The sequence below is a fragment of the Muscardinus avellanarius genome (assembly GCF_963383645.1).
Source record: "Muscardinus avellanarius genome assembly, chromosome: 6".
Taxonomy (NCBI): Eukaryota; Metazoa; Chordata; class Mammalia; order Rodentia; family Gliridae; genus Muscardinus; species Muscardinus avellanarius.
In genome coordinates, this window is record NC_137791.1 from 24,984,940 (window position 1) to 25,002,765 (window position 17,826).

The 17,826-nt window shown below is 44.2% G+C and overlaps 1 protein-coding gene across 5 annotated transcripts in view; it reads left to right on the top strand.

The window, feature by feature from the left end:
- The window catches only part of TRIM2 (tripartite motif containing 2), a gene marked incomplete at both ends in the record, with an annotated part of 123,359 nt that overhangs the window by 76,539 nt on the left and 28,994 nt on the right, over nt 1-17,826 (top strand). For 3 of the 5 annotated variants that reach the window (XM_080696981.1, XM_080696982.1, XM_080696983.1), the window contains 3 exons: nt 620-857; nt 15,866-16,017; nt 17,216-17,396. In XM_080696981.1, coding sequence (XP_080553107.1) covers nt 620-857; nt 15,866-16,017; nt 17,216-17,396 — 571 coding nt within the window. The remainder of the gene's footprint in view (nt 1-619; nt 858-15,865; nt 16,018-17,215; nt 17,397-17,826) is intronic. The other 2 variants (XM_080696984.1, XM_080696985.1) reach the window with 2 other exon arrangements.

Here is a 17,826-nt window from a genome sequence, read left to right on the forward strand (position 1 = left end):
CTGGCCTCAAATTAGCAGCCCTCCTGTCTCAGCCTCCTAAGTACTGGGACTACAGGCATACACCACCATGCCCAGTTTCTGATGTGTCTTTTAGTATCAGATTACTAAATGCTTTGTGTGTAAAATGTGTATCAGCGTTAACAAAAGTGTCTGACATCTCTCTTCCAGTCGTTAAGAGTCCCCACATCCGTGAGCCCAACGTTAGCTATTGTAGACCATTGCTTCCTTACGCTTTAGTGTCTGTACAACTCACACTTCAGAGATCTGATCCGGTAGATCTGGATGGAGACCTACTGGGTCTATACTGTCAGCCAGTTCCGGGAGGCTGAGGCAGCCCATCATCACACCACACTTTGTGGCCAAGACTTTAGAAAATACTACGGAATCGAAGAAGACTTGGTCTTGAACATAGCCCCTTGCCTGGTCAGTGGACAGGGCCAGTGTGAGGACAGTTGAGCTCTTGTTTTCTGGAATATCATTTCCCTAGTGGGGAACAGGATGCAAAGGAATTTCCGCAAAGCAGCGCAGGTAGTCGCTGGGAACACAGGTGGTACCTGCGGGGAGGGTGGGGCGTTCCCTGGGCTGCTCTGTGCTGACTCCGCGTCCGCCTCTGCGACAGGTGCCTGCAAAACTACATCCCCGCGCACAGCCTAACACTCTCCTGCCCCGTGTGCCGCCAGACCTCCATCCTGCCCGAGAAAGGGGTGGCCGCTCTCCAGAACAACTTCTTCATCACGAACCTGATGGACGTGCTGCAGCGGACCCCAGGCAGCGACATCGAGGAGTCCTCCATCCTGGAGACGGTCACCGCTGTGGCTGCGGGAAGGCCCCTCTCCTGCCCCAACCACGATGGGAATGTAAGTGAGGCGGCTGTGGCCTCGGGGCGGGCGTTGAGCACATCTGGGATTCTGTGTTAGGGCAGAACTGGAAAATGAGTACTTAAAAACCATCGCTGGTGAGATGCTGGGGATGGAACCCAGGAACATTCTGCCTCCAAGGCTCCTTCCTTCCCTCAGCCCCCTCCCCGCTATTTTTAATGGTACTGGGGGTGGAACCCAGGGGCTTTCTACCTCTGGGCTATACTCCCAGACATATTTTATACTTTATTTGGAAATAGGGTCTTACTAAGTTGCTGAGAGCCTCACTAAGTAGCTGAGGCTGGCTTTGAACCTGTGCGATCCTCCTGTCTCAGCTTCCCAAGCACTGGGATTATACAAGCATGTGCCACCACGCCCGGCTCCTCTCAGCCCTTTTTTATTTTTCTATTTTGAAACAGGGTCTCAACTAGGTGGCCTATGGGTTTCACTAAATTTCTGAGGCTGACCTCAAACCTGAGATTGCTAAAGCTGCCCTCATTCTGCAAGCCTCCTGTCTCAGCCTCCAAGTACTGAGATTATAGGCGTGGGCCACCACGCTCAGATTTTGTTTTTTTTTTTTTTGTACCTGGGGAATTGAACCCAGGGCATTTTACCTCTGAGCTACTGAACTATACCTCCAACCTCATTTAAAAAAAAAAAAAAAATTTTTTTTTTTAAAGAGTCTCGTTAAGTTGCAGAAGGCCTCACTAAGTTTCTAAGGCTAGCCATGAACCTGGAATCATTCTGTCTCAGCCTCCCAAGTACTGAGATTACAGGCGTGCCACCATGTCCAGCCTTCCCCTCACCCATATCTCTCTTTCTCTCTCTCTCTCTCTCTCTCTCTCTCTCTCTCTCTCTCTCTCCCCCCTCCCTCCCTTTCTCCTTCCCTCTCTCTCTCCCTAACCAGATTCTAGGCTATTTTTCTACTCAGTTTCTCCAATCCGAATTATTAAAATAATAGAATACATATTATTGTATCTGCTTAGCACATGTTGCTGGTGTCCTCAGGAGAGCAAGTCAATAGTTATTTGTGAGCTGGACATACTTTGACCCACATAAACATCTGTGGCATAAATTATGGATAAAGATTTAATAATGGATACATTCTGTAAACCAAGAGCAAGTATTAAAATGTTCATTAATTAGAGCTGTTTATTTTTCTTGTAAGGGAAATTTTTCTCATGTTCCTTTACACCCTAGTCCTGGATAATAAATAGAATTTGAAGTTATGTGAATCCTTGGTCATAGATTGCAGATTATGAATTGCCAACACAGTCCCTTCTACTTGTAAAAATGGTAACTATTATAAACTCACTAGGACCTGTGTGTATCATCAAATTACCGATTCATTCTAATTCTGTAACCTGAAGAGGCAATATTGTGTTGTGACTCTGAGCCCGACTGGCGTCCCACAGTCTGGTCCTACTGCCGTATTCAAATCCCATCCTTAAACTTATTCCCTGCATCAGCTTTGACAAGTTTATTAAACTCTTTGCGTCTCATTTCCTCTTCTGTAAAATGGATGCATCATAATATTTAACATAGAGGATTATGGGGGAAATTAAATGTTTATGTCATAAAGCATGTTGTAAGCTCTAAAGGTTAGCTATTAATGTTATTTCTTAGGGGCTTGGGATACAGCACCTGTTTAGCATGATCAGGGCCTTGGGGTCCCTCCCTGCTGTCACCTTCCAAAATCATCATTATTATTATTATTATTATTATTATTATTATTATTGTTATTATTACTGGTGCTGAGAATGGACTCTAGAGCCTCTGGTGTGCCAAGTTGTATACTCTACCAGAGTTACACCCCCAGTCCTAATATAATTTCTAATTATTGGTTTTATTCACTTTTTCCCATATATATTGGCTACTTTATTTGTTTTGCTTTATTTCATTTACTTTTGGTGGTACTTGGGATTGAACACAGGGATAGTCTATCTCTGAACTGTACCGAGGCCGGCCTCAAAAATGGGATCCTCCCATCTCAGTATCCTAAGTACTGGGATTACAGGTGTGCACCACCATGCCCGGCTTCCTGGTCACTTTAAAAGTACGTGAAAGCTGGGTGTGGTGGCACATGCTTGTAATCCCAGCATTTGGGAGGCTGAGGCCGGAGGATCACGGTTCGCGGACAGCCTCGGCTACTTAGTGAGGCCCTCTGCAATTCAGTGAGACCCTGTTTCAAAATAAAAAGAATAAAAAGTTGGGCAGGGGGTATAGCTTAGCTCAGAGGTCAAATGCCTCTGGGTTCCATCCCCAGACCTGCAAAAAAAAAAAAAAAAAAAAAAAATAGGTGAAACTGCTAATCATAAATAGCCCCACATAGCCGGGTGTGGTGGCTCATAATCTCAGTACTTAGGATCAGGAGGATCATGGGTACTGAGTAGCTTCTCAGTGCAGCCCTCTGCAAATTAGTGAAACCTTGTTTCAAAATAAGGAATAAAATCTGGGCCTGGTGGCTCACACTTGTAATCCCCGCGCTTGAGAGGCAGAGACAGGAGGATCGGGAAGGTTCGAAGCCAGCCTCGCTGGTTTAAGAGACCCTGTTTCCAAATAAAAATATAAAATAAGTCTGCGAGTGTAGCCCGAAGGTAGAAGGGTTCCATCCCAAGTACCACCAAAAAAACTAAAACTAAAAATAAATAAGGAATAAAAGAGCCATGTGTGGTGGCGCACGCTTGTAATCCCGGCGCTTGGGAGGTTGAGACAGGAGGATCGCACAGGTTTGAAGCCAGCCTCAGCTACTTAGTGAAGCTCTCAGCAATTTAGTGAGACCCTGTTTCCAAATAAAGTATAAAATAGGCCTGGGAGTATAGCCTGGAGGTAGAAAGCCCCTTGGTTCCACCCCAAATACCACCAAAAAAAAAAAAAAAAAAAAAGGAATAAAAAATAGAGCTGGGGATATAGCTTGGAGGTTGAATGCCCTGGATTCCACCCCGAGTACCACAAAATAATATATACATAAATAAGTAAATAAATAGCCCCACATATAATAAAACCAATAATTGTTGCAGCTAAGCAACTATTATCAGCTATACTCTGCTGACCTCATCTCATGACATCTCTGCCCTCTGTGCCAAAGACTCCCTGGCTCCTAGGACTTACCAAATGCTTTCATACCTCAAGCCTCGTTGTCTGGTTCCTTCTGCCTGGAATGTCCTTCATTCTGTCTTTATATGGCCAGCTCATTCCTACCCTTGAACTCTCAGCGCCACTGTCTCTTGCCTAGAGCAGCCTTGCCCGGCTGCAGCCTCCCAGCCAGGCCGCCTCTTACACCAGTACCCGCCATCATCTCCTCTCAAATGTGACTGCCAAGTGGGAGGGGACCCGGTTTGTTACACAAGAGGCACCAAGTACAGTATCCCATGCACCAAAGCCAATCACTACGGACTTAGCTCCTCAGACAGTCTCTGCAGAGTGGACGTTAGTTACCTTTCTTTATCGTTGAAGAACCCCAGGCTTGAACAGCTTTAAGTCACAAAGCTCGTTGACATATCATAAAAGTTAGACCTGGAAGAAATAGCATCCAGAGCTTTTTCATAGGCCACACAAGGCCACATTGGTTTATCGTGTTAAACAAGTGCTACATCCCAGAGATACAGCTGTTAACAGCTATCAGATGTTCCATGCATCCTACTCTAAGAGTAACTGTCCCCTTGGTAAAGGGTGTCTTCAAAGCAGCGTGAGAGCCAGCCGTGGTGGCGCACACTCGTAATCCCAGCATTTGGGAGGCTGAGACAGGAGGATCTGGGCTTTCAGCCAGCCTCAGCTACTTAGTGAGGCCCTCTGCAACTCAGTGAGACCCTGTTTCAAAATAAAGAATTAAAAAATAGGGCTGGGGGTGTAGCTGGGAGGTAGAATGCCCCTGGGTTCCAGCCCTAGTACCATTAAAAAAAAAAAAGCAGTGTGAGCATTCTTCTCGCGACCTTTCTCATGCTTGCTGGTCATGAACGCTGAGTGCCTTTCTGGCGCTCACATTCTCCATATCAGCTCTGGGGAGGCCTTTCTGTCAGTATGAGAGGGGCTCCTGTAGACCTGACAGGGCAGGGAGGTTTTAGAAAGGTTAGGAAACCGACTCTAGACACTGTTCTGAATTTGGACCAGTATCAATAAGCAAAGTAAGAAAGTGTTCGGACCCAGAAGTGACTGGGGCAGCTGGAGCTCACAGCTGGGGGAGCCCGCGGGTGGGAGAGGCAGCAGGAGGGTGACTGCGAGGGGCCTGGAAAGGTGTGTAGGAAAGATGGTGACCAGCCTCACAATCCACCATCAAGAAAACATGGGGCTCAAATTCCATCGCAAGTGAAAGCATTAAAACGTGTGTGTGAGCCAGGCGTGGTGGTGCACGCTTGAAATCCCAGCATTCGGGAGGCTGAAACCGGAGGATCGCGGTTCGCGGACAGCCTCAGCTACTTAGTGAGGCCCTTTGCAACTCAGTGAGACCCTGTTTCAAAATAAAGAATAAAAAATTGGGCAGGGGTGTAGCTCAGAGGTCAAATGCCTCTGGGTTCCAGCCCCAGACCTGCAAAAAAACAAAACAAAACAACAACAACAAAAAAGTGTGTGTGAGGGGGGTTACTGGGGATTGAGCCCCCAGGGGCATCCTACCTCTGAGCTACACCCTCAGCTCTCTTTATTTTTTTATTTTGAAACAAGGAGCTCACTAAATTGCCAAAGCTGGCTTCGAACCTGCAATCCACTTGTTCAGTCTCTCAAGTACTGGAATTATAGGCATGTGGCACTGTACCTGGCAGAATTCTTAATTAAAATACCCCAGCAAGTTCTTCCTCCTCCTCCTCCTCCTCCTCCTCCTTCTTCTTCTTCTTCTTCTTCTTCTTCTTCTTCTTTTTTTTTTTTTTTTTTTTTTTTTTTGGAGGTGGGGATTAAGCCCAGGGCCTCACAGGTGCTAGGCAGGTACTCCACCTTGCAGCTACATCCCCAGCATTGCAAATTCTTTTTTTTTTTTTTTTTTTTTGCAGGTCTGGGGATGAAACCCAGGGGCATTTGACCTCCGAGCCACATCCCCTGCCCTTTTTTTTAGTGGTACTGGGGTTCCTAGAAACTCTTCTACCTCAGGGCTACACTCCCAGACCTATTTTTTTATATATTTTTTTTTATTGGAAACAGGGTCTCTCAATCCAGCAAGGCTGGCTTCAAACCTGCCCGATCCTCCTGTCTCTGCCTCCCAAACGCGGGGATTACAAGCATGCGCCACCACGCCCGGCTTATTCTTTATTTTGAAACAGGGTCTCACTGAGTTGCAGAGGGCCCCACTAAGTAGCTGAGGCTGTCCGCGAACCGCGATCCTCCAGTTTCAGCCTCCTGAATGCTGAGATTACAAGCCTGTGCCACCACGCCTGGCTTGCAAATTCTTAATGTGTAAGAGCACCTGCGAGTTATGAAAAATATGACTATCACAAAGGAAAATGAGCCAGGAACTTATAATATCCCCGAGGAGTTACAGGAGGTAAATAAGGATACATGTATGTTTAAAAGGTGTCAGTGTCACAGATAACCAAATCTTCTCAAATTAGCTACATTTTCCAAAAAGACAATAACCAGTGCTGCTGAGGATATGCATGTGGAGACATTTTTAATATGCTGTGGGTAGGAGGGCAAATTGCTCTTCAGAAGTTTGATGTTAATTTGGCAAAGTGTAACGAGCGTTTTATATCACCTTTCACTTTTTAATCTAGTAATACCACTAATAGGAATGTTTTAAGGAAATAACTAGATATGAATAACATCTGAATAGTAGTTGTGGGCCTGGGGCTGTAGCTCAGTGGTGAGTACAAGTGCCTGTCTATCACACACAAGGCCCTGGGTTCAATCCCAACATCACAAAAAAAGTAAAACAAAAACACAAAAGAATGTTAGGGGTGTGTGTGTGTGTGTGTGTGTGTGTGTGTGTGTGTGTTAGTGGGGATTGAACCCACTACCTCTGAACTATAACCCCCAGCCCTATTTTTATTTTTTATTTTGAAGCAGGACCTCACTGCATTGCCGAGGGTCTCATTTGGTTGCTGAGGTTAGCCTCAACTCTGCAATCTCCTCCTATCCTAGCCTCCCAAGTACTGAGATTTCAGGCATGAGCCACCATACTCAGCTTGTAATTCTTATAAGAAAAATAAAAAATAACCTAAAGGTATACTATTAGGGGTAAAAAAAAAATAACCTAAAGGTATACTATTAGGGGCATTTATCAATTGTGATAAGTCCAGATACTTATTGTTGGGAGTCATTAAAACTGATTGAGAAAGGGTTATTGGCAATCACTCCAGGACTTCAGATACTAAATGCACACTCTACCTCTGAGCTATATCCCAGCCCCAAATTAATAGTTTCAAAACAATTGACACGTATGCTGATCTACACGACTAATTTGCATGATTAGAATTTTGTTTGTTTTTTAACTTGTAGGAGTCCAGAATAGAAATTATAGGCCAGGCATGGTGGTGCATGCTTATAATCCCAGCATTTGGGAGGCTGAGACAGGAGGATCACAGTTCACGGACAGCCTCAGCTACTAAGGGAGGCCCTTTGCAACTCAGTGAGATAGACCCTGTTTCAAAATATAGAATAAAAAAGAGGGCTGGTGGTATAGCTCGGAGGTAGAATGCCCCTGGGTTCCATCCCCAGTACTGCAAAAAAAGAAAAAGAAGAAAAGAAAGAAAGAAAGGAAGGAAGGAAGGAAGGAAGGAAGGAAGGAAGGAAGGAAGGAAGAAAGAGAATACAGTATAGAAAGGAGATGGGTATTTTGTGCAGAATAGACAAAGTTACTATGAACTTTCATAAAATAGCACTACTCATCTCAGGAAAACTTTGAAAAAAGAAACCCATTATCACTGCCTAAAGGACAAATTAGAAAAAAATTCCCAAAGATATTTCTAGAGCACGCCTCAGCAACAGAGACCTTATGATGCTTGCTAAGCCGAAACACTCCCAAAGATGCTAATTCCAGCAAAGTTAAAGAATCCTTTAGATTCTTTAGAGTCCTTCTTTCTACCAAATACATCTCACCAAGTCACATAAAAAACGCTTGTAATCCCCTCCCTTGGGAGGCAGAGACAGGAGGATTGCACAGGTTCGAAGCCAGCTGTGCTGGCTTAAGAGACCCTGTTTCCAAATTCTAAAAAAAAGTATAAAATGGGTCTGGGAGTATCCCGGAAGTAGAAGGGTTTCCAGGAACCCCAGTTACCACCAAAAAAAAAAAAAAAAAAAAAAGTAATCCCAGCATTTCGGAGGCTGAGACAGGAGGATCGCAGTTCATGGGCAGCCTCAGCCGTTTAGTGAGGTCCTCTGCAACTCAGTAAGACCCTGTTTCAAAGTAAAGAATTAAAAAAATAGGGCTCAGAGGTAGAATGCCCCTGGGTTCCATCCCCAGTGATGCCAAAAAAGGGTATCTGGAGGTGCCACTCAGAGATTGAATGCCCCTGGGATCTATTCCTAGTACCAAAAAAAAAAAAAAAAAAAAAAAATCACCTATCTACAGTTTGATCCTTCTTAAGGGGGAATGAAACTATTTAAAGTGGGCGGGGGGAGGAGAAAGAAAGAATAAAGGGAGGGAGGAGTAGAGAAAGGAAGAAAGAAAGATTTTGAGCACTTTCCCCTATGCTGAGCCATTATGATCCTTTGGAACCATAAAAATTATAAAGTGACAAGAGGCTTTGGAAAATTAGCATGTGTCTTAAATCATTCTATTGTTAAATCATAGATTATAGGCGCTCAGTGCTGCTGCTTTGAAACAGGGGTCCTCATTGCATATTCAAGCCAAATGCATGCAATACTCGAGATAAATTGCTGCAGTTAATTGCCATGGGTAAATCTTTAAAAACAAGTCAAGCGTCTGAAGGTTAATAAAATCGGGTAATTAACAGGCAAGCAGGATGTTGCTGTCATAACGGCCTGGTGCTGATTAACACATGTAGATGAAAGCCTGTCATCTGCTTTAAGTGCTGGGACACTCTGTCTTCTAATTAAACTGCCACCGTGGTGTCCAAACACAAAAGAAAAGGAGGAATAATGGTCAGTGATCTAAGAGGCCTTTGCAGTGAAAGCCGACAAGAACTCCTGCCTCTGGATCCCGGGTACACCGATGACCAGGAAATAGGTGCCCTACTAAAGAGGATGTCGAGAGATTCAAAAAAATCTCCTCCTAAAGAATGCTCTGTCACTAATAAGTCCCCAGTTTCCCCTCCAAGGTCGACTGTCAGGACCCTCCTGGGAGCCTCTGGTTGGCTGCGAGACCCTGGCCATTCGTTTCCAAGTTGGGATGCTCATGGCCCTGCCGGTCTGTCCTGACGTGCACAGACGTGGCTACCTGTCAGTACCAACGAGCTCGCCGGCCTCTGGCCCCAGCGATGGCATCGTCTCACAGGGGATGGGCGAGATGGACGCGCTCAGCTAAGTTGCACACTTCACACAATCAGCTCTCAGCTGGAGCCCCAGCTGGCAGAGCCCAAGCGCAGGCATTTGCAAATCACTAGCTGTTGACACTTCAAAATGATTTCAGGGTTTTTGCTTCCAAGACACAGGATATTGAACTGGGGACAGTGGCCTGCTGCTGTTTCCTCGAAGCTGAAATCAGTTTTATTTGGTGGCAAAATTCACATACCATCGCATTCAGCATTTTGATAATTTATAATTGTAGTACATACAATTGTACAGTAATTCTAAGCATATAAGTAGTGGTTTTTAGTATAGTCATAAAGTTGTATAAGCATCACCACTATCTAATTCCAGAACATCTTCATTGCTCCTCCCCCAAAGAAACTATAGACCATTAAGTAGTCACTTCTTTCTACTAACATCATATTCTACATGTAGTGAATTTCATATGTGAACCACTCTGCTCTCCTAGATAAATCCCACTTGCTCATGGTGTATAATCTTTTTTTTTTTTTTTTTGTACTGGGGTTCCTGGAAGCCCTTCTTCCTCCGGGCTACACTCCCAGACCTATTTTATATTTTTGAAACAGGGTCTCTTACGCCAGCGCGGCTGGCTTCGAACCTGTGCGATCCTCCTGTCTCCGCCTCCCAAGCGCGGGGATTACAAGCGTGCGCCACCACGCCCGGCATATAATCTTTTTTTATATATATAAATTTTGGGTTTTTTTGCGGTACTAGGGATGGAACCCAGGGGCATTCTACCTCTGAGCTATACCACCAGCCCTCTTTTTTATTCTATATTTTGAAACAGGGTCTCACTGAGTTGCAAAGGGCCTCACTAAGTAGCTGAGGCTGTCCGCGAACAGCAATCCTCCCATCTCAGCCTCCCAAATGCTGGGATTACAAGCGTGCGCAACTATGCCCAGCTCTGCTTATTATATATATATTTTTTAAACATGTAGCTGAATTCCTTTGGTCAGCATTTTGCTTCGGATTTTTATAATTTGTACTTATAAGGGATATTGGCCTTTGTGTCAGGGAAATATTCTCTCAATAGAATGAGTTAGGAAGTGTTTCTTCTATTTTCTTAAGAGTTTTAGAAGGATATTATTATTTAAATGTTCGGTAAAGTCAGGCATGATAACACGCAAGTGTAATTCCAGTACTTGGGAGGCTGAGACAGGAACATTGCGGGTTCAAGCCTGTACATGGTAACTTAGTGAGACCTGTTTCAAAAGAAACATTAAAAATGGGTCTGAGGATGTAGTTTGGAGATAGGATGACCCTAGGTTAAATCCTCAGTTCCACAAAAATACTAATTAATTTAAAAGTAAGTATTTGGCCCGGTATGGTGGCACATGCTTGTAATCCCAGCATCTGAGAGGCTGAGACAAGAGGAACGGGGTTCGTGGCCAGCCTCAGCTACTTAGTGAGGTTCTTTGCAACTCAGTGAGATCTTGTTTCCAAACAAAGAATAAAAAAATAGGACTTGGAGTGTAGCTCAAAGGTAGAATGCCCCTGGGTTCCATCCCTAGTACAGCAAATAAATAAATAAATAAATAAATAAATAAATAAATAAAAGTGTTTGGTAGAAAGTTGGGTGTAGTGGTGGTACACACCTATAATCCTAGATATTCTGGAGGCTGAGGTAAAAGGATCTTTAGTTCAAGGCCAGCCTCAACAATTTAGTGAGATCTCGTCTGAATGAATGAATGAATGAATGAATTTGGTAGAATTCACCAGTGAAGCTATTTGGTCCTGATCTTTTCTTTGTTGTAAGTCTGTACAGACTTTCTATTTTCTATTTTTCTTTGTTCAGTCTTTCTATTTTTTCTTTCAACCATCTTTGGTAGTTTGTGTATTTCTTTTTTTCCTTTTTTGCGGTACCAGGGATGGAACCCAGAGGCATTGTACCTCCGAGCTACACCCCAAACCCTATTTTTTAGTCTTTTTAGTTTTGAAACAGGGTCTCACTGAGTTGCAGAGGACCTTGTTAAGTAGCTGAGGCTGTCCGCAAATCGCGATCCTCCTGTCTCAGCCTCCCGAATGCTGGGATTACAAGTGTGTGCACCACGCCCGGCCTTCTAGTTTGTGAATTTCTAGGAATTTGTCCATTTCATTTAGGCTATTCAATTTATTGGCATACAGCTATTTGTGGTATTCTGTTGTAAATTGCATTTCTATGTTATTAATAGTAATCTCCAACTTTTCTTCCTGATTTTAGTAATTTGAGGCTTCTCTTTTTTTTCTTGGTCACTCCAACTAGTTTTTTGTTTTTTTCTTAATTACATAATGACCTTGCAGTCACTTAACATGCTGTCCTCCTTTGTCAGTTACAAACTTTTGTCTCACATCTGTTGTGTGTGGAATTAAATTAGCCACCCGGCTCCCTTGTATAGGATGAGTCTTTTCTCTCTTGCTGCTTTCAAGATTCTCTTTGTCTTTGTCTTACGAAAGTTTTTTTTGTTTTTTGTTTTCTTGGGTTTTTTTTTTTTTTTTTTTTTTTTGTGGTACTGGGGTTCCTGGAAATCCTTCTACCTCCGGGCTACGCTCCCAGAGCCATTTTTTTTTTTTTATGCTTTTTTATTTGGAAACAGGGTCTCTTAAGCCAGCGCGGCTGGCTTTGAACATGCGCGATCCACCTGTCTCCGCCTCCCCAGCGCGGGGATGACAAGCGTGCGCCACCACATGCGGCCGTGTCTTATGAAAGTTTTGTTATCAGGTGTCTTGAGTTGGATCTCCATCAGTTACTTACATGAATTTTTTTTTTTTTTTTTTTTTTTTTTTGGTGGTACTGGGGTTCCTGGAAGCCCTTCTACCTCCGGGCTACACTCCCAGACCTATTTTTACGTTTTTATTTGGAAACAGGGTCTCCTAAGCCAGCGCGCGCGGCTGGCTTCGAACCTGCGCGATCCTCCTGTCTCTGCCTCCCAAGCGCGGGGATTACAAGCGTGCGCCACCATGCCCGGCCTTACATGAAAAATTTTCAAGCTGGGCTTAGTGGTGCACGCTTATAATCCCAGTACTAGGGAGGCTGGAGAAGGGGGGATCGCTCGTGTTCAAAGCCTTAGTGAGGCTCTCAGCAACTCAGTGAGACCCTGTTTACAAATAAAATATAAAATAGGTCTGGGAGTATAGCACGGAGGTAGAAAGCCCCTGGGTTCCATCCCCAGTCCCACACACACAAAAAAAAAAACAATTAAGATTTTTGTGTGTATAGATTTGTGTTTCTCATAAAATATTTTTACATTTTTCATGACTTTATATTACTTTCTATTTGTTTCTTTCTTCTTATTAGTATTCTTGTCATCTCACTGAGAAACTTCAACTCAGATCAGAAAAATGAGAGTAACGGGGTAGAGTACTTCTGACTTCTAAATACAGTATGGACACTGATTCCCAAATAAAGCTTACCTTTCGCCCAGACCCATTCCAAACATGAGCCCATGATCCCTTCCCCCAGGACGGTGTGGAAACTCAGCCTCAACACTGAGTGACAGAGAAGTGTGCCAGTGGATTGAATAGGCCCTATTAAATGTCATCCTCCCTCAGCCCATATCAGCTCCAACTCGCCAAGTTACTGAGGATCTTGCTAAATTGCTGAGACTGACCTCAAATCCATAATCCTCCCGTCTCAGCCTCTCAAGACTGAGATTACAGGTGTAAGCCACCACACCTGGTTCTGTGTGCCAACTTTAAGCTATGATGCCTTGTGAAATCTAAACTTATCTTGGAGATGGTTTGAAGGATTTTTATCTGAATCTGGTTCACGGGGAAAGATTGTTTCCAAAATAGCATCAGCAAATTGAGTGTTACATTCCTGGGAGACTCAGCTCCAGAAAGCACTATGTAAGTTAAAGAGTCTTAACAAGGAAGGAGATACCTTTTGGCTTGCTCTAACACCTGCCACTCATACGTAATGCCCTCCTCTCATTCATCCATTCCACAGTGTTATGTATCCATTATATGCAAGGCATTATCTAGGCCCTAGGCGGGTGGGTTCTTATACTCAGAAATTTAAAACCTTAGAAATATTCCCTAAGTAGGTTCTAAATAAAAGTGCTCGGTGGATGCATTCAGCACTATGAAAATTCATCAAGCTGTATCAGAATTTATGTTTTTAATACTTTAGGAGAAAAAGCTCTTCCCAAAAAGTGCTTTGGGGATTCCAAACTGGAGGGCGTTATTTGTGGCTGAGAGAGTAGGAGAGTGTCTCACAATGAAAGTAACTGCCAGGTTTCATGTTATATCATTACTGAGAGTTCATCATAATCAGGATAAGGTGGTTTCATTTTCAGGTAAGCAGATAACATCATGGTCCTCAGCACACCAGCTACTGCTTATTAAATGCAAATTCTGAGCCAATGCAGGGCATCAAGTTCTTTGTGCAAACGAACCTACTCAATCCTCATAGCGGCTCAACAAAAGAGGTTTCTATTAGAGCCTCCATTTGACAGAGGCAGAAGTTGAAACTTAAGTTGAGCCGGGCGTGGTGGTGCACGCTTGTAATCCCCGCGCTTGGGAGGCGGAGACAGGAGGATCGCGCTGGTTCGGAGCCAGCCATGCTGGCTTAAGAGACCCTGTTTCCAAATAAAAAATATAAAATAGGTCTGGGAGTGTAGCCCGTGGAAGTGTATCCCGGAGGTAGAAGGGCTTCCAGGAACCCCAGTACCACCAAAAAAAAAAAAAAAAAAAAAAAAGAAACTTAAGTTGAAGCGTAAGTAATTTGAGTTAGGATGCAAACTGCTTGGTCCTGCCCATCTCTGATCCAAACAGTATCGACTTTCAAAGTGTGGTCCAGGAACTTTTGTGGGTCCCAAGACCCTTTCAAGTGGTCCACAGGTCAATACTGTGTTCATGGTACAGTAATGCAAGGGTATTGCTTTTTTCACTATCATCCGCTCAAAAGTATACAGTGGAAGTTTCAAGAGGCTGTGTAACGTGTGCTATCACAACAGAACAAATGTTGCGCTAGCTTTGCGTTGTCCTGACTAAAATACCCAATAAGAACAACTTAGAGGGAAAGTTCCTTTTGGCTCATGGTCTCAGGTCTCAGTCCATGGTTGGCTGGCGCCATTGCCGTGGGCCTGAGGTGAGCCAGGTCATCACGGCCAAAGGGTGTGGCAGAGGAGAGCTGCTCAGTAGAGAGAGAAAAGAAGCTGGGGTAAAGATAAACCATTCCAGGGCACGCCCCCGCTGACCTACTTCCTCCAACCGGGTCCCACCTCCCAGTCATCCATTCAGTTCTACTGATGAGATCAGAGCCCTCAGGAGGCAGCACTGCCTTAAATCCCACCTCTGTCCAACCTCACTGAGTGGGGACTACACTTTCAGCACTCGAGCCTTTGGGGGATGGTCCAGACCCAGACCATATCAAATGCAGAAGCAAGTCTCAGAATCCAGTGGTCTTCTGTTCAATCTGACATGGTAGAGATTTTTTTGAAAAACAATGTCATTCTTCTCACAAAATTTTGTTTTGCAGTTGTTGTTTTTTTATGTGTTACGTTATTCACATTAATATTTAAACAGACTTACAATTGCTTTTTTTTTTTTTTTTTTTTTTGCGGGTCTGGGGGTGGAACCCAGGGGCATTTGACCTTCAAACTCACCCCTGCCCTATTTTTTATTCTTTATTTTGAAACAGGGTCTCACTAAGTTGCAGAGGGTCTCACTAAGTAGCTGAGGCTGTCCGCAAACAACGATCCACCGGTCTCAGCCTCCTGAATGCTGGGATTACAAGCGTGCGCCACCACGCTTGGCTTACAATTGCTTTTAATAAGCTAACAAATACTTGAAATTTTTCACAGTTTTTTTTTTTTTTTTTTTGGTACTGGAGATTGAACCCACTGTCATTCTACCTCAGAACTACACCCCCAACCCTTTTTATTTTTTTCTAAGTTCTGAAGGGGTCTCAGTAAGGTTCTGCAGCTAGCCTTCTCCTGTTTTAACCTCCTAGGTGTTGGTATTATAAGCATATGCCAACATACCTGGCCTTTGTTTCAGTGTGTGTGTGTGTGTGTGTGTGTGTGTATGTGTGTGTGTGTGATGCTGGGGATGGAACCCAGGGGCATTCTACCTCCAAGCTACACCCCCAGCCCTCTTTTTTATTCTTTATTTTGAAACAGGGTCTCACTGAGTTGCAAAGGGCCTCACTAAGTAGCTAAGGCTGTCCGCGAACCTGGATCTTCTTGTCTCAGCCTCCCAAATGCTAGGATTACAAGCATGTGCCACCATGCCTGGCTTCAATTTCAATTTTTAATCTTGCAAGTAGGTATAAGACAATCCACAGACAAAAAAAAGCTCCTTTGGAGTACTCCATATAAAGAGTTTAAAGAGGTCCCAAGACCAAAACGTTTGAGAACCACAGCCTTACACAGTTTCACCCGAGTGCCTGGTTGCCCAAAGAAATAGTAGTGACTTTGTAGTCAGACACACCTCTGCCTGCGATCTGTCACATAAAAGTTCATTCTTCCTTTTTCTGCCATGAAGCTGGACATAATAATGCCAGCATCCTGGGGTGGCTGTGGGACTTGAGTGAATTCAAGGAAACTGCTTCCCGCAGAGTCAGCTCTCACTTGGTGGCCCTCAACCAGGAACGGTTCTCTTGTTTCCCACAGGTGATGGAATTTTATTGCCAGTCCTGTGAGACCGCCATGTGTCGAGAGTGCACGGAGGGGGAGCACGCGGAGCACCCCACAGTCCCACTCAAGGACGTGGTGGAGCAACACAAGGCCTCACTCCAGGTCCAGCTGGACGCCGTCAACAAAAGGTGCGGCACCCGCCACCAGGCTTCCCGGCCGGCCACCGTGCCCGGTGCATGAGTCCTGCTCTCTTACTGAATAATGAGTTCATGTTACCCTTCGAGGTCATAAATAAATTCTCCTTTGATGATAGGTCGATCGTCATAATAAATAAATAAATAAATAAATAAATTCTCCTTTGATGATAGGTCGATCGTCATAATAAATAAATAAATAAATAAATTCTCCTTTGATGATAGGTCGATCGTCATAAACTAGTGAGTGATGAAGATCTCTCTTGCCCCTTGGTAAAAGTCCAGCTGCCCGATGTTACTGAGTAGCGCATCTTGTTTCAGTGTCTTTGGAAGATTAAAAGATTTCAAGTACACTCAAGAAAGATGCTCTCAGGAGGTCTCTGAAATTCATGCCTGAAACCAGGCCCTCGGAGGAGCTCCTGAGTTGCTGTTTTTGACAGACGTCCAGGCCCGTTGTGGCTGTGGATGGCTTCTTTGTGCTTGAGCCCTGAAAAATGGTATAGAACCGTGACCACTTGATTTTCCTCAAGCTTCCCTGCTTCCAAGTTCTTTCTTTGGCATGGACTTGAGGAACAGAGTAAGATGTAAGAGAGGAAGTTAATTGACAGCCAGCTGAGAAGCAGACAACATAGCAAATCTCTTACTGAGTCAGTAGTTGTAGGGAGAAACATATAGTTGTTCCAATGCTAATTAAAAGAACTTGGAAACGGTGAGCTTGGATAAGTTTCCCTGTGGTTGGGGGAAAAGGTACAGCCATATATTTAGAACAGTGGTTCTCAATTGTGGGTGATTCTCTCTCCCTCATCTCTGCCCCCTGGGTGTATCTGGCAGTGGGCAAAATCATTTTTGCTATCACAGCTGTGTGGAAGGGTGCTGTGGGCTTCAGCAGAGGACAGTATGCTGTTAAAAATCCTGCAATGCACAAGACAGACCTTGCAACAAAGAATTATTTGGCTATTACGGCTTCCAGAGAGCTTCAAGTCTTTGTACTATCAATTATTAAGATCAGAAGGTAGACTGAAATAGATGTTGTAACCTCTAAGTCTCACTCGTCCTCTCCTTCCATTATTACTTTTAAAGATGGTGAAAGGCGTAGAAAGATGTGTTGTTTTTTGATAAAATAGCATGATTGGAGAGACTTTGGGGTGTTTCTGGGTTGATATTGAATAATGATTGAACAATTATCCTGCAGGCTCCCAGAAATCGATTCTGCTCTTCAGTTCATCTCAGAAATCATCCACCAGTTAACCAACCAAAAGGCCAGCATCGTGGATGACATCCATTCTACCTTCGATGAGCTCCAGAAGACTCTAAATGTGCGAAAGAGCGTGCTGCTTATGGAACTGGAGGTCAACTATGGCCTCAAGCACAAAGTAAGACTTGAATGTGCCTGTATATATCTTCTGTAAGAGATGCCAGACCGGGGCCCTACATGGCACCGGCTTCTTGGGTTCTAATAGCAGCAGAGGGGACTGAAAAGGTCCCTAAGCATCACAGTTGTATAGTAAACTGAATTTTCAGGCAATAGGATATCCAGCTTCCCCCCTGTCCCCGTGTATTCAGTAAAACTGTATGATTCTGTGACCTTAAGTACCAGTTTTATAATTTGACAAAAGGCGAGGTTGCACATCAGGTAATGCTTTCAGAGTTTAGGGTTAAACCAGATTGCTTTCCCTCCTTAATTATAATGTGGAATAGTCTCCTAATTGCTCTGTCATGCACACCAACCTGTTAGTCAACTTCAAGTGAACACTGACTGCAGGCTTTGTTTAGCTCTGCTGGCCTGCTCACCAAAGCCAGGAT